This window comes from Balaenoptera ricei, chromosome 8, assembly GCF_028023285.1.
Source record: "Balaenoptera ricei isolate mBalRic1 chromosome 8, mBalRic1.hap2, whole genome shotgun sequence".
Lineage (NCBI taxonomy): Eukaryota > Metazoa > Chordata > Mammalia > Artiodactyla > Balaenopteridae > Balaenoptera > Balaenoptera ricei.
Genome location: NC_082646.1, coordinates 91,048,783 through 91,062,916, shown reverse-complemented (window position 1 = coordinate 91,062,916; position 14,134 = coordinate 91,048,783). Strand labels below are relative to the sequence as shown.

The 14,134-nt window shown below is 37.0% G+C and overlaps 1 protein-coding gene across 5 annotated transcripts in view; it reads right to left on the bottom strand.

Annotated features, from left to right (window-relative positions):
• The window catches only part of IFTAP (intraflagellar transport associated protein), a 60,866-nt gene that overhangs the window by 36,024 nt on the left and 10,708 nt on the right, over positions 1–14,134 (bottom strand). For 3 of the 5 annotated variants that reach the window (XM_059929649.1, XM_059929650.1, XM_059929653.1), the window contains exon 1: positions 8,551–8,632. Coding sequence is in view for 2 of the 5 variants with exons in the window: in XM_059929651.1 (XP_059785634.1) it covers positions 8,551–8,692 (142 nt within the window). In the remaining 3 variants the exon portion in view is untranslated. Of the gene's footprint in view, positions 1–8,550; positions 8,706–14,134 lie in introns of those variants that run through there. The other 2 variants (XM_059929651.1, XM_059929652.1) reach the window with 1 other exon arrangement.

Here is a 14,134-nt window from a genome sequence, read left to right as displayed (position 1 = left end):
AATAAATGCCTGGACCAGGTCTTCTGCATCCTACATTAGAATAGCATCCTTTCCGTTACACTGGTCCTGCCCACAACAAAATAAGAAATATAAGGGCAGTATACTAAATTCTTCATAAAACTAAATTCCTCCAACCTAAGAAATTTCCCTTCATCTTGAGATCATGCCCTTCTGCCTGCCTACACAAAGATGCATCTACTCAAGACAACCTCTTTTATTCATATAGGTTGGAGAAAGCTGGAGTAATTTTTTTCTGTCTCCTTTATAAATAAATGCTTCCTAGAAGTTTTCAAACTTTATGAGGTAGAATAACCTCTTCTATATAAATCTGTAATAATATAGGACTTGTACATTGGCATATGAGAGCAATGCAAGAACAGACTTAAATTATACATGTCTTTCACACTCCCTCGTTTTTTTCAGAGTGCTCCAAGACATCCCTTGAATATAAAAAAAGCTTGAAGTAAAAAAAAGAAGAAAAAGTCTTTAAATCCGCTGTTCTAAGCATTCTTATTGCTCTTTTCTTAACTCGTATTAAGTGTTTATTCAATCTAAAATTGAGACTCGAAAAGCAAAGGCAATATTCTGGATACTGTTTTATGCATTGCCTTACCAATCAATCAACCTGTAACTGTACGTAGTCTACAAACATATAGATTGCTATTGTGCCTTCACACATCTAGAGCATTTGGAACACCCAGCACACAGAAATAAATAAGAACAACATATTTCTGTCCCATTCATCTTGTATTCCCAGATTCTAGCTCAATGCCTGAATTATAGCAGGAATACAGTCAATACAGAAATGACCTCAACATTAGCAAGAACTGGATTGATACTACAATTAGGGACTAAGCCCAATACCCAGAAATTAGATGACTGGCTATAAGTCACACAAAGCCTAATTTGGAGAAGGTGGAAAAAAAAGAGAAAATGGTACTTGATTCACAATCCCTTTTTTCTAATCAGGGATTCACACACTACAAAAACTAATACAAAGGCAGGCTAAGTCCGGAAAGAACATGAAAATGGTACAATGGTTCCTCACTGTGCTAAGGGAGCAATGGGCTGCAGAGTAAGCTAACTAGTGTTCACTTCAATCCATCCCACCTGGAATGCATCCAAATAGGAAGAAGAAAAAGACACAAAAAATTCTCATACTAGACTGACTGTGGTTGGATTTTCATATAAGGAAGATATGAGTTTGGTTACAATAAAGTTTCCTGTTTGTATCCCTTTGGGTTTAGCTGACCATTTCAAAGAAAATATTATTGTTCTATGGCTGAAAGAACATTTTGCTAAAACCATCCAGATGTGAATATGTACCCATTCACTGAGTCAAAGGACACAGTCTCATGACCACCTCAGTTTCAAGTCCAATAATTCACTCTTTTCCATCAAGTATAACAACATATTGACAACAGTAAGTAAAAATTAAAGAAAAATGCATATGAAACAAATGCGCATGCACTTAATATTGTTTAAATTGGCTACTTAAAGGTTGATAGTAACCATCTTAAAAGTTTCTTTGGCTACCAGTAATTCTTTGCTTGTGTTTTGTAAAAGTTCAAAATTCCATTTGCCTAAGAAAGTTCACCTCTCTAATTTATATGTACATATAAAATATACTATATAATATATATATATGTATATGTGTGTGTATTGAAAAGTTATAAAGAGAGAAATAAAATGATCCATTTATTTGGACATAAGTCAAATTTAAAACTTCACATAATATCTTATGTGTGTTTTACTGAGAAAACACACTAGAAAAGATATTTATTGCAAGAAAATGTGTTAAAAACACTGCCGAAAATAAATGTAATGATTGTAATTCAAAATGTTGTAAATACTTAAATACATTTTCTTTCCTTATCCAATTACACCTAGACTACAGCAGAGAAAACAAATGACTATCTATGGACCGAATATTCATGTGTAAAATGAATATGAATTGTAACAACTGCAGCTGAAGATTTATGGTAATATCTCTAAAACAAAATGGCTTGATCAGCTCAAAATCCATCATAATTTGAGAGGGGGAAATTTCCTTCTGCAACTGAACCAGCAGTTTTCTGTGTTTCATAATTTGTCAATTTGTTCCCTAAGTGAAGTGATTTAGTGATGACAAAAGAAATAGAGAAACAAATGAAAATTGTTTAATGACAGTTTGCTGATGGTCCCCCAAAGAGAAAGAACAGGTTAAACAGCTGATGATGCTTCTTCCATAGGACTCTGCTATAAAGTAGTTCACTTCATCCAATACTTTTTTCTCCTTCAGTGTTCTATGTGATATTTGATGTTATGCTGTGATAAATAAGTCACATACAGATAGCAACTAAATGTATGATCAATATAAAACCATGAGCTTTTTTTCTTCTCCTTTTAGTCTTTTCAGCAATACCAAAAAAAAAAAAAATCAATCAATCAATCAATAACTGCTTCCTTATTCTCTCCCCTGGGACGCCAGGTTAATCAGGTGGGGTTTTTTTTTTTTTAATTGCCTAGTTGCTTTTATTACCAAGTCCTCATATGATGCCTTCTACAAATTTCTCTTGAATTTAACATCCCAGTGGTCTATGCCTTAAGTTAAAGCAAGTTTACTGCTACTTGCTGTGCTATTTTCAATAGTGCACTTTACTGTTAAACTCACATTTGCAAAAGTGCTTCCCGAGTTGCCTTTTTTTCTTAATGTGGCTAATGTAAAAAAGGAAACAGAAAGACACTGCAAATGGCCTGTGAACTAAAAACACCACTCAATATTCAGTAGGGAATTAAATGACTGATAACAACAGTGCAGAAAATGTGGCTTAAGTGCCACCTGGAAGCATAAAGCTGGTCAGTTCGTTTCCAACTTCCGCTGGCAGGCAATCTGCCAGGTGCAAGGGTGTCAAAACAATGCTAAGCCTGCCGGTCTCTATCTAATACTCGACAGAAAACAACTGCAAAAGGCTTCACAGCGAGGATTATTTTTTGTTGTGTTTTCTTTATGAGAGAAAGCTGTTTTTATGCTCTACTGAAATTCCTTTTCTGCTCTGAAATTGGTAAGAGGGCCAGCTGCTTTCTCTATTTTTCTCTGGGGTATTTTTCTACAGCAGATTTTAAATTCATTCTTCAGATGGGGAAAAGACTCTTCGTCCCTCTTTGGAAGTTTAAAGATGCATTTCTAACGTTCTAATTCAAAATAGCTTTGGGGACCAAAATGATATGTCAACTTTGGAAACATGCTGTTTTATGTGCTGTCACCAGTTTCATTTTTAATTACATTTTTCAGAAGTTGTCAAGGGTGAGTGGTGATATTCCTTTGGCTGAACTGACAACTCAAAATTTATCAGTCCAGAAGTGTAAACCCAGTCCCAGCCCAAGATCCTGAACTCTTGACAGAACATACACTCATTAAGGGAAAAAATAAAAGGCTCCTGAAATGAGAACTTTGAACAAGTCACTTGGCCTCGGTGGGCCTCAGGATCTCCAGGCAAAACACTTGTGACTCATCTTTGTTTCTTTTCCCTAATCCTCTGTCAGTCACCTGTTACCAAGTACTGTCACTCTCACTTGCATTGGCCCTATTTTCCTTTCCATTTCCTCCTCCACGGCCCTAGTGGAGTCCCCTGCAACCGTATATGCATTTCTGCTCAGCCTCCTAGCTAAGCTAGCCTCCCTGACTCTAGCTGCTTCTCTCCTTCTTTGCCTCTATTTTTCAAAATCACTTGCAGTGTGTGTGTGTGTGTGTGTGTGTTGAAATTCTACTATGGTTCCCAGTTAGCTAGTATATCAAATCCAAACTCGGGGCATCATGACATCAGGGCATCCTTTCGCGGGCTCTTCTTCCTGTGCCTAGCCACTAACTGTGGATGTTCTTTAGGGTTGGTCTGAGGCCCTCCTATCTGTGTTTCTGACATCCCTCGTTCTCTTATTTTCTTTTTGTTTCATTTATTCAACAAATATTTATTAAGCATTGATTTATTCTACATTACCAGACACTGCTTTAGACACTAGAATAATAATGGTGAACAAAACCCCCAAGCAATCAGCCATCATGGAGCTTACACTCTGGAGAAGTACGGAGTGTAAGCGTTTTGGGGTAGCACATCCATTCCTATGGCTCACATTATCCACATGCCCGTGAATCCCAGACCTTGAGAAGTGCCCGATGCTGTATGGAAGGCAGAAAAGCAAAATGGTTCAGGGTACGGGCTCTGGAGCCACAATGACTAGGCCCATAATCCAATGCCATCACTAACTAGTTACACGACCTTAGGCAATTCTGTTAGGGCTGCCATAACAAAATACCACAGACCAGGTGGCTGAAACAACACAAATTTATTTTCCCACACTTCTGGAGGCTAGAAGTCCGAGATCAAGGTGTAGGCAGGTCTGGTTTCTCCTGAGGCCCCTCACCTTAGCTTGCAAATGGCTGCCTTCTCGCTGTGTCCTCCTGTGGTGTTTTCTCTGTGGACAGGCATCCCTGGTGTCTCTTCTTATGAGGACACCAGTCATACTGAATTAGGACCCCACCTTTATGACCTCATTTAATCTTAATTACCTCTTAAAAGGCTCTGTCTCCAAATACAGTTGCCTTACTGGTTAGGGCTGCAACAGATAAATTTTGAAGGGACACAATTTAGTCCATAACAGCAATTTACTTAACCTTAAGCCTCGGTTTCCTCATCTGTAAGTTGAGAATAATAAAAATAATAAAAATTAAAATGTAAAAAAGAAATTCACTAGGTAATTACAAAGATTGAGATGACCCAGGTAAAGTGCTAAGCATAATACCTAGTACTTAACAAATGTTAGCTGCTTATCAGTAAGAGAAGGTCAAACTCTCTCATGATTATTAAGATTATTAAAACCTAAGAAAAACTGAAACCTATTCAGAGGTTTTGAAACTAAGAGTTTGGGACAATCAAAGACTAGACCACCACCAGATTATAAAGCCACAGGCATAGCCATTTGTCCAGAACATTCAGACACACAATGTTCTACCTAAGGGGGAATTTAATTCAAATATTAACAAGTGTGAAGGGAGAAAGGGAGACTGAGATGACAGGATTTATTTTTTCAAATATATGTTGAAAGAACAATAAAATGCTAAAAGCATGAAGTATTGAAAGTGAAATGAGAATGGCATAAAGAAAACAAGAAACAAAATTACACATCAAAATCAGAAACAAGATTTTGATCTCGACATAAGAAAATAGGTTAAAGTAGATAAATATGGCAGTTGAGTAAAAAGCTATTATTATGTGGTAATATAGAAACTGGTAAATCTGGATCCTAGGGTGTGGTAATACAGAAACTGGTAAATCTGGATCCTAGGTATTTTAAGAATGAAATGAGAGAATGAAATACAAAGTCCTATTTAAGAGTTAATCATAAAATCACAGTAGATTCATTTCAATTTCCAAAGCATTTTAAGCTGAAGTTGGTAAAATTGGCAACCTTAATGGAAATTAATCATTTAACCTGAAGCACAAAATCATAACAATAATGGTATGTGTGTGTGTGTGTGTGTATGTGTACGTGTGTGTATGTGTGTGTGTGAGACTATGAGTGCTTGAGAACACAAACTATATCTTAATTGTTTTTGAGTCTTTAGCATCTAAAACAAGAAACTCAGATTATAACAAGACACACGGAGGATTACTGAATGAATAAATGAATGAATGCATGAACAGAAAATCAAGTATAATTATTTATATCTGTGTTTTTGTAACCTAAAAAAAGATGGAAACATAACAGATAAGGAGGAAGAAGCATTTTTTCCTTTAGACAAATAGAGTCTAGTATAAATTAATTATATTCACAAAGAAACTGAAATACCAAAGATTGAAAGTCAGCCTCTTATCATTATCCACAGTAATGTCAAAAATATAATGTCTTCACTGATAATGAACAAAACCAAAATCTGCATGCTGATTTTCGAATACAAATCTTAAACTCGGTCTTACTTTCTTGAACTGATGACACTAATTAAGAATTCAATTATAAATGTCTGCTTAAAACTAATACGTAATATGTCTCTTTAAACATTCTGACGAGACACTGGAGTTATCATCAACTATGCGCTGTGATTATTAAAACCAGAGCTGCTTTTTAAAAAAACTGCAAAACATGGTCAACATAAATGTACTGCAGTTACAGTTATGGTACAATATTAACAGTTTCCAACTGTTTTCCAAGCATCTGAAGCAGTAATGTGAATTTCTTCAATAAGGTTACAGTTTAATTTTTTCCAGGGAAATATTTTTAATAGGATTACTGACCCCTTTAACACTCTTGGAAAGAAGATGAATCCCATAAACATTCTGGCATATAACTATTATAAAAATAAATAGAACAGTCAATCAGTGGAAATGGTAATGTACTTGAGATACTAAACTTACTAAAGAAATGTACATAAGTATATGTGGTGATGGCCAGTTTAACACAGAAAAGATTCCACTACATATCAGCAAAACAACCAAATACACTAAGACAAATGAAGGGCTGGAAAGAAGGAGAAAACTTTGAAGAAACAGCTTTCATGTCTTCCGTCAAACAGAACTAACAAAAAGAACACATTGACTGATCAATTCTGCTGGCTATCATTCAACTCTTAGGCCTGACCCTAATTACTGTTTGGTTTTGCAGAAGGTATTTAAATGTTTCTGGGGGAAAAAAGGACACTTACTGATTTAAGACATATTTTTCCACTCACAAATCTTTGCTGTAGGAGGAATTTTTTCAGGTCATTAGTTTATAATGTGAACTGGCGCCTAGGGACATTTTGAAAGGGAAAAAACTAGTGTGCTTGGAGATGCAGTTTATATGACTTGTGTCATCATTTATTTCAGCTCAGTTTGGGGCCTAAAACTGAACTCAAAATGAAGTCACCACATCTGAAACAGTTTCTCTCAGCATGGAATGAGCATACAGAAATTTGAAAAAAGAATAGACCCCTTATCCCAAAAACAAAAACAGCATAACCTCCTTAAAATACCCAAGTCCTTGCAAGAAGTTCTTAGTCTTTCAGAGTACAAAAATAAAGTCAGCCTTCTGAATAAATTTCCAAAATAATTTGGATTATCAAAATGCCACTGGCATACCAAAATGCATTAATTCTGCCAGTTTTACCCTTGTTTCCATACCCTACCCCAGCCAGTCATACTGCCATGTTTGGCTCTGGAAAACATGGAACTAAATCATTAGGCTCAGAGAAAGCAAGCATCTTCCTAAATCCATGTGCATAGATTGAAAGATGATTTGGCCATTATCAAGATTAATTTGATCCACGTATCATGCCAAAATAGATCATTCACAGCCCAAGTTAACAAGAATTTCCTAAATTCTCTATTTCCCTTAAGTGTAAACAAGATAGATAATGATATTCCCACTACCTAGCACAATAAAAGAATCAGGTTGGAATCACTTTTCCTTTTCTTCATTATAACTACCCTTCTTTTACATTTCTTAAGGACACATGAACTATGACTTCAAATCATGAAGTCAGGTATCCTGAGATTGTCATGACCAGCTAGCTGCACATTGGACTCCGCTTAAGAGCTGAGTCAACAGTCTCCCGAATGTGGATCCCATGACCCAGAAAGGACCAAGGCTGAGAGCAAGAACTCAATGCCTACAGGAGCCACTTAAGGGAAGGAAGCAGGCAGGGTACACACAGGTTTTTCGAGTGTGTGAGAGCCAGAGTGTGTCAAACGAGGGAGGTCACATGGCAAGGGCTCCTGAACTCCAGCTGATATTGCCATCAGGGAAATAAGAGGTAACCGACCTTCTCACTTAATCAGCAAAAAAAAGCAAATCAAGATCTTTATGTAAAATTTCCAACTTTTAACTATTGGCGCAATAAAACAACAATACTGCATGAGGCAACCAAACACATCACGAGAAACACACAGCACGGGTTTGGCCCTTAGGGTTTTAGTTATCACTCTGGTCTAAAAGGTTGTTTCCATTCTACAGAAAACATAGTATCATCATCATCACAACAACAACAACAACAATAATACTAATACCTAGCCTTCATTAAGCATGTATGTGCTAGCCATTATGCTAACAGTTTCACATGGATTATCTCAAATAACCTTCATCAACCTTTAAGGTACTATTATTATCCCCTCTTTACTCAATGACCTCCCCCCAAGGCAGAAAGTGGCTATGGCAGAATCCAAAAGTGTGCAGTGTACAAAAAACATCCTACACTATGCTAGATTTCTTCAATGTTTTCAATACGCTTTTAAAAACCTCCACTTTTTGCACTTGTGTTTCTTCAAAAATAAAATGAAGGGATTATACTAAATGATTTCTCAAGTCCTCTTCAGTTCTCAAATTCAATGGCTCTGACTCCATAATACAACTCTTGATTGGATAAAAATGTTAGTATTTACATGCATCAGTTGCAAATGCCCTGATGACAATTACCTGATCAAAGAGATAGAATGAATGAATGCCCATTCAATAGTCTTTCTGAAAAAGACAGCAAAGACATAAAACTATAATAAAATTCATTGTCTCAGCTGCTATAGAAAGTTTACTTCTCCATGTTACCTTTTGAAAGATGAGTGAAAGTGCTCAGAAATTCTTCATATGTTTGCTCGTGACAATTAACAAACTTATCCAAGACTTCTTCAATATGCCGATCTTCATCCATCACCTCCAATTCTGGTATCTGGCAGGCATTCCTATTCATGAAGCCACTTTATCTGTAAGACAAAGAAAAACATGAGCTACAGAGAGTTGTGCAGTACCAGCCTCTCCTAAAAATACTCCAGATGTGTAGGTAGAAGAATTCCAAGGCCCTAAAAGGACAAATCAAGATAGTTAGTAGAGCAATAAACCCTAGTTCAAGAGACCAGAGTTTTATTCCTATCTCAACTGCTGAACTGTTAACTATCACAATTTTATTTTTGCTTCAGTTCCTCATGTCCATCCTCTTAATTCACAGGAATATCATCACACAGTTACACAATTAGAAACCCAAAATCTGTCAAGGTAAGGTGAACTTCAAAGAATATGTCAAACAACCACCCTTCCAATGACAACAATAGTGGCTAATATTTATTAGTTCCTTTTGAGCACTTATTAGGTAACAGGTGCTGTTCCGAGCACTTTTATGTTAACTTCATAAAAATTCTAGCTCAGATCACAGAGCCAGTAGGCAGAAGTGTCAGTTCTAGAAGTGTGATCCTAGAACCCATGTCCTTAAGTACTTCACTATGTTTCTCTAACCATTGCATGACACACACACACCCCTCCATACTATTGCACTATTGCTGCCAAACAGCTGACCTTTCTGTGCTTTAACACATCCAGACACTGGAAACTCTGAATGTTCCAAAGAAGGCTTTGGACAGCTCTATTAAAGCCTCCTTCTAAGACTGAGCCTAAATCTGTCTCCCTGTACTCTACCCCAACTGGTCCCGAGTCCCTGGATGGGACTGAATAATTTCAATCCTTTTTATCCGTGATATCCTTTCAAATATTTGAACAAGCCTATACTGTCCTTTCTCAATCTTCTCATTTCATTCACTTAATTTCTTTTTCAAAACCCAGTTCAGAATTCAGTTTCTCTTTGAAAGCTTTAGCTTCCCATCTCCCATCATCACAGGAAGAGCAAATCATAATTTCTGTGCTGCCTCTCTATACTGTGTCTACTGTTCCACTTATCACATTGTATTGTAAATAGCTGTATACATTTGTGTCCTCTATTAGACTTAGAGCCCGTGAAAGGCAGGGTCCATGTCTTTTCATAACTCAGGAGGTGGCATAGAGCTGGCAGTCCATCAATCTTAAGCTAAAATTACGCATTTGAGCAGGTACTATAGTCAGATATTGCTAGAAGCTGGCAAGAGACTCAACTAAACCTGCCCAATCACTATATCTGTACCTTGTATGACATGGCTTTGGGTCCTTTCACCCTTCTGATCAATCTACCTAGAAAAGATTTCACACTGCCTGCATCCCTTTAAAATATGCCATCCAGAAATGAAGACAAGACTCCAGATATGGTCTGAAGACAGTGAGATTTGACTAACTCTCACATTCTAAATGTTACACTCCTGCTTTATACCTGAAGATCACGTTCACATGCTAGTGGCCCCTTCACATTGTCAGCTCATTGACTGCTTCGCTAACTAAATGCTTGTCAGCTAAGACACAATGCCTCAGTCCCTGAGGAGTTTGAACTTTGTTTTTAGTTGTGATATTTCATCTTGTTAAATTCCATTCATTCTGTGTGAAATATGATTCTTACACGGCTTTGAGAAAAATGACTATCTACAGAAAGCAGAAGAATAATGACAGCCTAAGCACCCAGTGTAATTCATGGGGGATAATAAAAAGGAGGGGTTCTCTGATACTGTATAGACACCATGGTTCTTCTATTTTTCCAAAACAAGAGTGAAAATCTGGTGTCTGTTATTAACTTTATTTATTTGGTATTTACCAAAAAGCTCAGAAAAAATAATAGTAAAACAAAAATGTATTCGTAAGATAATACCCAAAGTCACTTAGTGGCAAGACCTGACCTGAATTAATATGAAAGTGTTTATGACTTTTATTTATTCTATTTAAATAGTGTAACTATCCATATGCTTCCCTGAAAAAATACTAATGGGCTTGCTTTTGAGGTGCTTTCCTGATCCCACTGGAGATTTTCTGTAATATGTGGCATTTGCCCTGATTACCTTTCTAAACTCCAAAAACTTCTGAATTCTGAAAGACATCTGACGCCAAGGGTTTTAAACTGGAATTGCGAAGCTACGAGAACCTCCCAAGATTGCTATGAGGATTAGATGAATATACATGGGGCCTCAAGAAGTGTCAGCCGTGATGATGATGATGATGATAATGGATCAGTCTTAGTACTCTGTCCTTTGTCTACATGAAGACATGTTTTGACTGTGACCCCTTTGACTTTGAAGGTACTAATATTACCCAAAGATCAATCAAGAGAATTCGTGATACGTTACAACCCTAGATAAAACATGGTATTGTAGAAGTCCAAGTGAAAATAAAAAGTGTAGCTATGTGCCAACCCAAAATGAAAGAAACTGTTTCAAGCTATTTGTACCTGAAAATTAGATATAGGAAAAAGCACCAGTTACAGTGTATGCAAATTTACCTATAATACTGCCAGGCTTCAGCAATCCATAGTTTAATATATTATGCTTGCAGTTGCTAGACAATAAATAATGATAAGTTCAAAGGTGGCTATTATTTTACTATCAGTAGGACATGTACTTAATTACAAAAATGTCTGCTCTTCCAGAAGTGCATCCCAGCAAGATTCCAACACTGTATTATATCAATCTCTTTCTCAAGGCTTCTCAGGTAATCTACTTCTACAGGCAAAATATCAAAGAGAAGCAGCCAGGTTGTATTTTATATTGCTGTAAATGCCTTCTCATGGATGTTTTAAGGGTGATAATAGAAATTTCTTTAAACTTCCTTTGCAATTCTCAAATTGGTGTATTTTGAGTATTTAGCCTTAACACATCTCAGTTTTACTAAAAGGCAAACAATCAACAGGCTGTACACAGCACAAATTCAAAATCTTTCAATGCCTTTAATTTTATTCATGTGGTTACCAGAATACAGGAGAGGTTGTTTTTACTGACTTTTTAAAGACTTTTGGAAAATCCAGTTTTACAAGCTGTCATTGTTTAGAGAGTTTAACAGATACCCACCTTCAAATTTAGAACTTTCCTTATCTATAAAAATATAAATAACCTCATGTCAAAAGTCCCCAGAGACTGACAGAGCAGATAATCATTTACCAGACAGTCAAGTGGTTTATGCAAATCTTAGTGGTTTTCTAGAAGGAAGCAATGCTTTTTCAGTTACCATTCACATTAGTTTGTGTTTTTACCATAAAGTATTTTTCTAAAAGAGAAAAAGGAAGAGAGAGAGAGACATATACTTGGATAACAGGATTCTTTGTTTTGGTTTGGTGTTTTAAGGCTTAAAGCTCCACATAAAAGACCCAGAGCATATTGTGATAACTAAATGTATAACAACGCCCACTGGTAAATCAGAAGTAACACTTTCACAGTCACAGCACCCAGCAGGAACCACTGGGAGGATGTATTGCTCTGCTTGGACTACTGAGCTTCACAGGGAGACCACAAGCTTCCTTAGGAGCACGGGTCTCTTCCTACTGAGTCACTGGGAGCTAGCAAGAAAGTCACATAACCTTCCTGGAGTCCCCTTTCCTACTAACAAATAATGAAACTAATGACCACTCACACTCAAGCCGGTTAGTGTCACCTGCTCTCTGAAAGGACATGTAACTAGATGAGGCTGGTACTGAACCCAAGTTTGACTGCTCACTGCTGGAAAGACCAATACTTGAGAGACAAGTGTTGGTGAAAACGGAAAAGCTGCTTTATTCAGGAGCTTATGCCATGGCTATAATTCCCCACTGTCAACCCTTCATTCCATTGCTCTGGAATAGCAGCCACGGTCTGTCTTTTGTAACTTTTTCTAGGAGAGAGCAAAAGCAATGGTTGCAACATTGTATTATATACTCAGAGCCTTCAGTGAATGGTTTAGGAGTTTCAGTTTTTAATTGATCCTCCCCTGTCATCAAGTTCAGGTCCACTTGGGGCCAGCTGGTTGAACCCACAGGACATTATCTCGACAGTGTGGGGTCATAAATCAAGGCATTGGTTTAAGATAACAATTATGAAAAAAATTAAGCTGGGCTTGTTCTTCCTTTGTTTGTACATTCCCTCTCTTCCCTAGTTAGTAGCTGTTTGAATCTGCTCTTTGGAACTCAGGGAAGATCTGGGAGACTAGAGCCTTTTTACAAACAAGAGGCAGGCAGAGGACATGGGGTGGGGAGGGGGGTGTCTGTCCCAGGAAGGTCCTTGTAAAGGGTACCTGCTCCTTTACAGACATTATTATAAAATTTGGTATGTGGAATTATCACCATTGCTGTAGCATATCTTTGATGCTTATCTTCAGATCCCTGCTTCATTCGACTTAGCTAAATAAAACACAACTGTCAGAGACGAGAGTGATAAGCCTTAAGAAACAAGTCACCCTGAGCTAGTGTCCTCTCAAAATACATAACCTGCTTTCTAACAGCACAGAAAGGTGTATGCCTGCAAAAAGGTTTGTTTGTGTTTTTTTTTAATTGTGAGGTTTACCACTGATGCTTGAAAGTAATAAATAATAACACATTTTTAAAGAGCTGTGCAGGGGCCATCAAAGCCCACATTCTCAAATTCTCATAGTTCTTCTCAATAAGAAGCTCCTGCTGTGTGAAATGTAAAATGGGATATTTTAAAAAGAATTCACCTAGCCTGAGGAATGAAACCATCAACCTTGATACTTCAAAGGCTAGGTCTCCTTTTATACTCTGGAAAATGGACAAATCTCAAAAGACCAAACTACACTGTAAGGGTATAGATTTATTGACATGATAGAAGAGACCCAGTGTGAACTGATGGCTTCTGCCTTGACTGAACAACAACTATTTTGCATCCTATAATATTTTTTATGTCGTTTAGATCATATTAAGGAGTACGAAATCCAATGACAGAAATTGCCAAAGATTCTCAGAGTTGAGAGAAACCTAAAGGTCACCTAGTCCAATCACAGAGAACAAATAAAGGAATCTGGAAAAGAAACTGTAAGTGAGGTTTTTGTCAACTAATGACTCTATTGATGAGCAGTATCATGTGGTTCTCGTATCACAAACAGTAATGAGATGCTCTTGATTATGATTTTTAAGGCATACACGAAGTCATCAGAAACTTAAACAAAAAGCAGCAATCTCACCCTGGTTGGATGTATCCATACATCTGACTACAACCACATTCTGTACCCCAATAACATACAAAACGTCTTGAGACAAAGCACACACACACACAGACACATGCATATATACCATTGCTTTAGACATCTACCAGTAGAAACAAGAAAACAAAGGAAAAGAGGAAGGCATAAATACAAAACACCTTACAAAACAGAAAAGGATCTAAACTCCTTTACAGTTTATCAGGATGAGATAAAGACATACATTCTAGCATCTAAGAATACACAGCATTCCAATTTATAAGCTTCTCCCAACAAGCCTTTTCTAATATGTTAAAAAGCATGGAATTCTCCATTATCACCGAAAAAG